This window comes from Chlorocebus sabaeus, chromosome 12 (genome assembly GCF_047675955.1).
Source record: "Chlorocebus sabaeus isolate Y175 chromosome 12, mChlSab1.0.hap1, whole genome shotgun sequence".
NCBI classification, from domain to species: domain Eukaryota; kingdom Metazoa; phylum Chordata; class Mammalia; order Primates; family Cercopithecidae; genus Chlorocebus; species Chlorocebus sabaeus.
Window position 1 is genome coordinate 108,783,724 of NC_132915.1, and position 9,960 is coordinate 108,793,683.

The 9,960-nt window shown below is 50.8% G+C and overlaps 1 protein-coding gene across 1 annotated transcript; it reads right to left on the reverse strand.

Moving 5' to 3' along the window:
* Window positions 1–1,360: 1,360 nt before the first annotated feature.
* OBP2B (odorant binding protein 2B) lies at window positions 1,361–4,413 on the reverse strand. Its single transcript, XM_073022232.1, has 6 exons — window positions 3,990–4,413; window positions 3,658–3,728; window positions 3,263–3,373; window positions 2,225–2,375; window positions 1,530–1,676; window positions 1,361–1,445 (listed from the first exon to the last, which is right to left on the reverse strand). The coding sequence occupies exons 1-6, from the start codon at window positions 4,109–4,111 to the stop codon at window positions 1,361–1,363; spliced, it is 687 nt and encodes a 228-aa protein (XP_072878333.1). The 5' UTR covers window positions 4,112–4,413.
* Window positions 4,414–9,960: the final 5,547 nt, after the last annotated feature.

Here is a 9,960-nt window from a genome sequence, read left to right on the forward strand (position 1 = left end):
AGGCCCTCCAAGTGGGCAGGAACGTACTTCCCAGCTTCTCATGTGCCTACCTCCTGCCAGTATCATCCCTGCACCCACGCTCAGCGCTCTGCAGTCCAATCTCTGTCTTTCCCAAGGAGACTCTCCCCACTGCTTAGATGTGTCAAAAATCCTTTTCCACCAGGTAAATATTTTTACTATTTATTTATTTTTTCCTCTTTTTACAAATAGAGATGAAGTAACGCTATGTTTCCCAGGCTGGTCTCGAACATTGGCCTCAAGTGTCCTTTCTCCTCGGCCTCCCAAAATATTTACAGATGTGAGCCACTGCACCCGGCCAATTTCATATAGATGTATTTTTTTTTTTTAACTTTTTAAGTTTATAGCAAATAACCAACCAATCTTGAATTTGTACACACATCCTAACCTTTCTGGAATCTGCATGGTAGCACTGGGTGAGGGAGATGGCTTACTGCTCACCCATCTTTGTGGGGTGAGGTCTGCCCTGCCCTCCACATGTGGCCTGTGGATACCCAAGCTGGCTCCACCTCAGCTCACCTGGGCCCTGCTGGCCTGGCTCACTTCAGGACCACCCTGTAGTCTAAGCCAAGAATCACGTCCAGGTGGGAGAGGAGGAGGTGAGGATGCTGGTCTGGGCGGGAGGCAGGCAGTGGTTACTTGGTGCGGCCCTGGGGAAAGGCGGTCACTTTGAAGGCTCGACCCTTGGGAGGCCTGTCCAGCTTGGGTTTGTGGCTCCTGGAGCGTGTTTATCACTGCGGTGCAGTGGCCTCTCTTCCCTCGCTGGGGTCGGCCTCCTCATGTCCCAGCAGCCCCAGTGTCTGAGCAGACCATGGCCCTTGAACAAACCATGGGAAGGCCAGGGTGGGGCCAAGAATCTCGGAGAGCAGGGCTGGCTCTGCCTTGCTCTGGGGGTGATGATGGAGGCACCAGTGCCCCTCTCTCCAGCGCTGCTACTGAACCCAGGCTGCTAAAGTGGGGCCGCTCGGAGGATCCCTCTGAGACCCCTGGGACAGGAGCCCTGCAGTGGCCCCACTGCTGCAGCTCTGACGCTGTGTCCCCACTCCTGTCCTCCCCAGTGGCTTTCCAAACGCTCCTGCCCAGGGCCCTGCTTGTCCTAAGCTGAACCTGAGACCTGAGGGTGGCTCTACAGGAGGCCCCTCCAGGACATCACGTGGCCCTGCAGGCCTGTTTGACGTCATGCCTCTCGTGGTTTGACGCTTGCTAGGTCCAATGTCTCCCCAGCTTCCCTTGTGGCTCCACCTCCCAGCAGGCCTCCCAGGGAGCCAGTGCAAGTCCCTCCATCCCCACAGATAGGCCTGCCCAGAGCTGGGGGAGAAGCTCTTGTGGGAGCAGGGAAGGGTCATGGCTGGGGGATAGGTCCAGGTGGTCTGGGCTCCGTGTCTGGCAGCAGGGTGGACTCTGGGTGCAGACTAGGGGCTGCTGTGCTAGGAAGAGCAGAGGTTAGGGAGGCTATAGGGTAGGGCAGAGGCCAGGCCCAGAGCTCCCTCTCCAGGCTCTGCAGCCCCCACATCAGCCACTGCTGGGCAGCCTTGGGGTTCCCGAGTAACCTCAGCTCCTCCAATGACCGGGCAGGCCTCTGAGCATCCTCAGTGAGTGGATTGGGGGGAGTCAACCGAGTGGGGACAGATGCAGGGGGCGATGGGCTGAGCTGACACCTGAGGGAGCCCGAGGGAGGCCTCGCTGTGGAAGGGCCGAGGAGAACGCTCACTCGGGCTGGCAGGCGCGGGAATAGGTGAAACAAAGGACTTCCCAAATGTCCCAGGAATTGTGAGTGGGCGGACTCTGAGAGGTGCCAACCTCGTGCCTGACCCCGGGGGGTCTCCCTGCTTATGTGGGATGGCAGGAGCCAGAACAGATGGACCCTTGAACCCTGGGAACCCAGGACTCTGGGCTTGTCCAGTGTCCTCCCAAAGGCTCACTCACGCTAGTGTTCGGGAGCGTAGCTTCCTGCAGAGACCAAGAAAAACCCAAGGATGAGAAGACGCCCTGGACCAGGGCCTGGACCCCATCACAGCCCAGCGCTCAGAACCTCCAACGACGAGGACCCTAAGCAGGGCCCGGACCCCATCGCAGCCCAGAGTTCAGACTCTTCAATGACAAGAACCCTAAGCATGGCCCGGGAGTCCCTGTGAGGAGACTCAGGGCACACGGGGAATGCGGGGTACATGGGAGGACATGGGGGTCATGGGACACTGAAGGTCACAGAGAGACACGGGGGAAACACGGGGGACTGGGCACAGCCGTCCTCTCACCCATCTGCAGGGGCATGAAAATGTCCTCCTCTGAGAGTCCCTTGTGCTGCATGAATTTCTTAAATTCTTCCAGGGCCTCCATGTTGATGTCGGGATTCCTACCTACAGGTGAGGTGGCTACAGGTGAGCCGAGATGGGGACAGCGACATGGCCCTGCAGGGAGCAGATGCTGAAAGAAGACAGCCACGGCCCAGCACCAGGACAGGGGGAGAAGCCCAAGAGTGGACCAGAGTTCAGGGGTGGGGCTGGGGACAGAGGAGACGGCCACCACCAGCACCGGGCAAGGGGGAGGGGAGGCCCGAGACTGGACGAGAGCTCTGGAGTGGGACTGGGGGACAGAGAAGATGGTCACTGCACAGCACCAGGACAGGGGGAGAGGCCCAAGAGTGAACCAGAGCTCTGGGGTGGGGCTGGGGACAGAAGACATGGCCACAGCCCAGCACCGGACAAGCAGGAGAGGAGGCCCAAGAATGGATGAGAGCTCAGGGGTGGGACTGGGGACAGAGGAGATGGCCACTGCCCAGGTGAGAGGTCCCCAGGAAGGGGGACAGTGGTGGGGACTCTCCAAGCCACTCAACAACCCCAGGGGACCTGGGCAGCTCCCAAAGCCACCCTGCAGGGTCACAGCCCTCACCTCGAGGGACCTTGTGTCCCAGAGGCACTGGCCACCCTCCTGCCCTGGAGGCTCCCTGCGCCATGAAGGGCCCTGTTAGGATGCTACCTCCCCCTTCAGGTGACCCTCCTACACTGGAGACCCCAGAAGTGGTCCTGGGCAGGTTCATGTCACTGAGGCCGTGTCTGTCCCTGCCTGGCCCACCCCATTCCCACTTCAGGTACTTGGACCGGCTGCCCAGTGGTGCCCGGCACATGAAGGCTGGCACAGGGGGCTTCCTCTTCCCCGCATGCCAGGGCGTGGTGATGCTGGTTCCACTGGCTTCTGGAGGCAGAGACAGTGGGGCAGGACACGCAGGCCCCAGCGGGCCCCTCACACATGAGCTTTCCCATGTGGAACAGGCCCCCACGGTGCTGGTCTTGGCAGTAAAAGACGAAGTGGTCCCTCCTGGGCAGCACCTGCACATATATGAGCTTCCTGCCGCCATCTGTAGATGACAGAGAAGATGGGTCATTCACAGAGAGAACACTTGGACCACACGAAGAAACACTCAGGAATGTCTCAGTGGTCAGCCAGGTTCCCTGGACACACCTGGTGTCTGATGTCAGGGGCACCAGCCTCCGAGGAAGGAGGGGCCAGCCCCTCCTTGGAAGTGGGCAAGGCTGGGACCCTGGCAAAAGGGCAGCCCGGGCACTCTCTGCCTGTGGTGGGGCTGGTACAGCTGGGGTTGGCAGTGGGGGAGGGTGGGGGTGGGGTGGGGGAGGGGCTCACAGGCGCTGAATTTGCCGGGTTCCTCCGTTTTCCGCATCAGGATTTTCTTTTGGACGCACCGATCCTCCCTCCTGGAAAACAGGAGACACGCGGGCAGCGGCTCCCAGGACACACCTGGGCTATCCTCAGCTCACCTGGTGCATGGCCCTGACCTGGCACCTGAAAATTCCACTGCCCCCCACCCCACCGAGCTTTACGATGCCTGAGATGTTTCCCTCCAAGGCAGGGGTGATTCTTACCGACACTCGAAACAAGGATGGGGCAATGGGCACCAGGTGGGTCTGGGGAGGGGAGATAGTGGCCTGAGGGGCCCCGCAGTGGGCAACACTCACATGAAGGTGAATGTGGCTTCCAAGTCCCCACCGCCCAGGGCTGTCACCTTCACTGGGAACACTTTCCTGGGCTTCCTGTCCTCCGGAAAGTCCTTATCGACCACCATGGCCTTCACATACATCCTCCCCTCCTCCTTGTCCTCCCCTCCTCCTCATCCTCCCCTCTTCCTCCTCCTCCTCCTTCTCCTCCTCCTCCTCCTTCTTCTGACACAGTCTTGCTCTGTCACCCAGGCTGGAGTGCAGTAGCACAATCTCGACTCATTGCAGCCTCCACCTCCCAGGTTCAAGCGATTCTCCTGTCTCTGCCTCCCGAGTAGCTGGGATTACAGGTGCACACCACCATACCCTGCTACAGGCTACCCTTTCAACACTCATTATATAGCTAGCAGATGGACAGATGCATAGATCAATGAGACAGACAATAAAGAATCCTCAAACAGACCTGCACACATATACTCAATTAAGTTTTTACAAAGATGCAAAAGCAATTCAATGAAAGATAGTTTTGTAGCAAATGGGCTGGAGCAACTGGACATCCACAGACAAAACCACCAAACAAACAGAAGAACCACAACCTAGGTCTCATACCCTGTATGAATATTAACTCAAAATGGATCATAGACTTAAACATAAAACTTAAAACTATAAAAGCTTTAGAAAACAAAAAGAAAACCTTTGGGATTTGGAGCTGGGTCAGGAGGTTTTAGATTTGTCACCAAAAATATGATCCATAAAAGGAAAAATTGTTAAAATAGACTTCATCAAAATAAAAACCTTTTGCTCTGTAAGAGACCCTGTTAAGAGAATAAAAAGAGAAGCTAAAGACTGGAAGAAAATATTGACAAACTACATATTCAACAAAGAATTAGTTTCTATACTTTATAAAGAATTTTTCAAAACTCATCAGTTTCAAAAACAGAATGTAGACAAAAGATGTGAAGGGACACTTGACTAGAGAGGACTTACAGATGGCAAATAAACACATGAAAAGATGCTCAACACCATTAGTCATCAGTGAAATGCAAATAAAAGCCATGATATTTCAGTACATACCTATCAAGGTGGCTGAGATAAGATCATAGTGATCACACTGAAGCTGGTGAGGATGCATGGAAACTGGACAGCTTCTGAAAAATGGCTTGACAGGTTAAAACAAAACAAAATGAAACAAAACAAAAACAAGCTAACCCTGCAACAAGCATAGAACCCAGCAATAGGACCCCTGGGACTTTGTCCCAGAGAAATGAAAACTGATGTCAATGCAAAAACCTGTACATGTGTCATAGCCCAAATCTATAAACACAGATGTCCTCCAACAGGTGAATGGTTAAACAGACTGTGGTACATCCATACCACGGAGCACTACTCAGAAGTAAAAAGGGATAAACTACTGATAAATGCAACAATGGGATGATTCTCCAGAGAATGATGCTGCTGCATGGGGGAAAAAAAGCCAATCCCACAATTTTATGATTGCAATAGATGACATTCTTGAAATGAGCAGATTGCAGTAGTGGATAACAGGTCTGTCACTGCTGGGGTTGGGGCTAGAGCAAGCCAGGTGAAGATACACATGATAGCTCTGTGTGGCTTTTTACAACTGCCTGGGAATCTACAGTGTCTCAAGATTAAACGTTTATCTTAAAAACTACAATCAGCATAAATGCTTAAAAAAAAAAAAGAAAAACTTAGAGCCAAAGACTCAGCAACTCCACTCAGAAGCATCATTTCAACAGATACACTCCCACATATGAATCAGTAGATGGGTTCAATCTTTACTTACAAACCTTGGATATACCTCAAATAACCATCAAAATAACAATGATAAAGGTTCATTTTTATGTTTGATTTTTGCAGACTTTCTAGATACCTCTCATTCTTTGGGCACAAGGAATACATCAGTGAATAAAACAAATGTCCTGCACTTGTGTGGCTCCTATTCTAGGTGCAGGGGACATAAAACGAACAAAATAAATAAGTGAATTGTGATGCCAGCTATCAATGTCTCGCCTCCAGCTCCACATGTACCCTTCATGGCCGGTTCCGAGGTAATGGAGCTGGAGCCAGCAGGCGTTTTTCTTGTGCACCTGGCGCGATGCTAAGCTTTGTTAGTAGAGGCATAGGGGAAAGTGCCTCCCAGGCTGGGTCCAGGATGCCTGGTTCTAGGATGCTTTCATTTCTCTCTTTTTCTTTCTCTTACTATACAGATGGCAGTGGCACAAGTCAGGAACATCTGGCGGCACTCACCACATTGAATTCAGGGGACCCCCCAGATGGCTTCCTGTGGAGATTCAGTGGCATCCGCACATGTGGGTTCCCAGTGACTTTTGTAGGCTTCCCAGCCCCAGCCCACCTGCCTTGGGAGGGAAAAGAGGCTTCCTGCTTGCCAGACACAGACTGCATTTCCCTGCCTGCTGGCCTCTGCTCTGACCATGGGCCAGCTGTGGCTGGGGCAACCCAGCAAACTTCTCTAGCATCCCTTGGGAGAATCACACCTTTTCCCATGAGATCTGAACCCAGGCTTGTGGAAAGGATCCCCGCCCCCATTTATGTCTTCGTTAACTGCCCTCCTGCAATCCTGAGCCGTTCTTTGTGGTTCTCTTTAAACCTCTATAGCTGATTGTTCATTGTGCAAGCAATCCCTGTTCAATCTATTGTCTCTGGATCCTATGGGTCACTAGAATTATATATTATTTCATAGAAATAGAATTATATATTATATATTTCATAGAATTATATATTATTTTAAATGGTGATCAGTGTTATGGAAAAAGCAAAGTGGACAAGTTGGACAGGGAGTGCCGGGACAAGGGGTTATTGGTCCTTTAAATGAAATGATGAGGAACAGCCTCGCCAAGGTGGCATTCAAACATCAAATTTAAGACCTGAAGGAAGCAAGTTACGAGCTCGTCAGCTGGAAGAGGAGTCCAGGTGGCAGGAGCATCCAGTGCCAGCCTGGAGGTAGGAGAGCACTGGCAGTTTCCAGGAACATGCGGCAGAGCGGCCACAGCAAATGATCCAGGGAGACTGGCCGTACGTGAACCTGGGGAGAGGGCGGAACTGCTGTGAAGGGCATGAGGACCACGACGAGGACTTCAGCTTGTACTCTGAGTGAAGGACCCTGGGGAGCTCCGACAAAGGCAAAGCTGCGACTTCCGTATTTAAGGGGTCTCTCCAGTTGCTGCACTGAGTACAGATTTGGGGGTCGAATATAGAAGCAGAGAAAGCAGTTAGAAAAGGCGCGGCAATAACCCAGGATATTTGGGGGCCGAATACAGAAGCAAAGAAAGCAGTCAGAAAGATGCGGCAATAACCCAGGAGGGCGCATTGATTTCTACCTGGGCATCCAGGAGAACAGGGGATGGACCTAACTGTCCCACCACAAACAGACGGAAACTAGCCCCCAGGTATGAAACGCTTGTGTTCAGACACCGGACGCAAGACAGCACAGGCTGTGATACCTGAGAGTGGGAGCTAACGAGCTCAGCTGGATCATGGCAGCTTTACACCTGTAGGGAATTTCAAGCCACCACAGAGAGAGGAACCCAACAGAGCAAGGAGTCAGACGGCGTGGGCAGGATGCAGGTTGGACTCTGGGCATCGCAGACAACTAGAATGTGGGAGACAAGGAAGCAGACAGGAGAGCGCTGTGCAGAGGAAGAGTTCCCGAAACGTGCAGAGGGGTCCTCAAGACTGTAGCTAAATACTGGTCTATGTAGGCAGAGGGTGGAACTCCACAGGGCCAGAGAAAATGATGTTTGGGTAAAGAAGGATTCCAAGGAAGTGAAGAAAATCAACACCCCACAAACACAGGTACAAAAACGAGTTGAGACGCCAAGACAAGAACAGTCTTCAACAAATGGTTCTGGGACAACTGGATGTCTACAAGCAAAAGAATGAGGTGAGACCTCACGCCACACACAAGCTTTCACCAAAAATGGATCAAAGACCTAAACACAAGAGCTAAAACTGTACAACTCTAAGAGAAGATATGTAAATCTCTGTGACTTTGGCTTTGACAATGAATTCTTCTCGATACACCCAAATAGCATGCAACCAAAGGAATAGACAAGTTGGACTTCATCAAAATTAAAAATTTTTGTACATCGATGGACACTATCAAGGGAATGAAAAGACAAGATACAGAGCGTGAGAAAATACTTGCAAATCACATATCTGATAAGAGTCTAGTATCAACAATATATAAAGTACACTTATAACTCAACATAAAAACACAAATTGCCCAATTTTAAAAAGGGAAATTACTTGAATAGACTTTCTTCAGAGAAGACATAAAAATGACCAATAAGCATATGAAAATATCCTTAATGTTATTAGTCATTAGGGAAATGCAAATCAAAATTACAGTTAAATACTACTTCATATTCATTAGGATGGCTAGAATCACAAAGCCAGATAATAACAAGGGTTGGCAAGGATGTGGAGCAATTAGAACCCTCACGCACCAGTGGTGGGAATGTAAAATGGCACAGCTGCTCAGAAAAACATAGTTTGGCAGCTTATCCAACAGTTACACATAGAATTATTCAATACCATATGACCCAGCAATTCCACTCCCAGGTATACACCCAGGACAAATGAAAACATATGTTCCCACGAAAACATTTATGCACAAATGTCCCTAGCAACATTACAAAACCCAAGAAGTGGAAACAACACAAATGTCTACCAATGGATGAATGGATAAAAAAGGTGGTATTATCCACACAATGAAATATGATTCTGTCATAAAAATAAATAAAATACCAACACATGCTACCACGTGAGCAAACTTTGAAACATTACGCTAAGGGAAAGAAACCAGTCACAACAAACACATATATATGATTCCATTTCTATGAAATGTCCAGAACAGGCAGGTCCATGGAGACAGGAAGTAGATGAGAGGTTCCGGGGAGGGAAGGGAAGAATGGGGGTGACAGCTGACGGGCGTGGGGACCTTTGTAAAATGATGGAGATCTCCTGGAATTAGATAGTGGTGATGGTTTCACAGCCTTGTGAATTTATTGAAACCCATTGAATTGGGCACTTTTAAAGAGTGAGTATGATAGCATGTGAAATAGATGCCAAATAAAAATTCTAAAAATCACCTCCCCAGAGAAGCCTCTCCGGGCTACACAATGGGAAGATGCAGCCCTTCCTCTCTCTGTCACTTCCCTGAGCTGTGTTCCATTTAGGACACATCACTTCCTGAAAACACCCTGTTCATTTACTTGCAATCCTACTGACCGTCAATTTCCCCCATGTGGTACACTGAATAATGGTCCCCTAACGATGTCCACACCCTCATCCCTGGCCCTGTGGATGTGTGTATGGTAAAAAGGACTTCGCAGATATAATTCAGTGAGGGATCTGAGATGAGCAATTACCCTGGATTATCTGGGTGGACCCACTGTTATCACAGGGGCCCTTATAGGAGAGAGGCTGGAGAGCGAGGAAGGGAGAGAGAGCAGGGTGGGGAGAGAGAATCTTTACCAACAGAAGTGGAAGAGGCTGCGCTGCTGGCTTTGAAGGTGGAGGAGGGGCCACGAGCCAAGGCATGTGGAGGCCTCTGGAAGCTGGAAAAGGCAGGGACAGATTCCCCCCCAAGAGCCTCCAGAAGGAGCCAGCCCTGCCAACCTTCGTTTTAGCTCCATGAAACATACTGAAAAGAAGGGCTGGAATGAAGCATCTGAGGCTTTCTCAGCAAAACCTGCACGCTCAGTTGCAGTTGTGGGTTTTTTGACCAACAAATGAAAGCATTCTAAGACGCCATGCACCGTCGGCTGAAGGGGGGTGTGACTATCTATTCCCAGCCCCAGCCCCACAACCAGAGGATGCGTTTCCTCACGGCTTTCTCCCGCGGCTCAAGGAGGGAAAGCGTTTGGAATTATTTGACTTCTTCCCTACACTCAATGGAACTTTGGAATTATTCTTCCCACCCTTGCCAACCACAGGGCTTTCTCATGTC

Bases quoted from the DNA above. Each gene is read 5' to 3' on its own strand.
- OBP2B (XM_073022232.1), bottom strand. From the start codon at position 4,111: ATGTATGTGAAGGCCATGGTGGTCGATAAGGACTTTCCGGAGGACAGG. The intron at 3,729-3,989 runs GTGAGTGTTGCC...CCTGTTTTCCAG, and splicing joins GAAGCCACATTCACCTTCAT to GAGGGAGGATCGGTGCGTCC. The intron at 2,376-3,262 runs GTGAGGGGCCCG...CCTCACCTGTAG, and splicing joins CCACATGGGAAAGCTCATGT to GTAGGAATCCCGACATCAAC.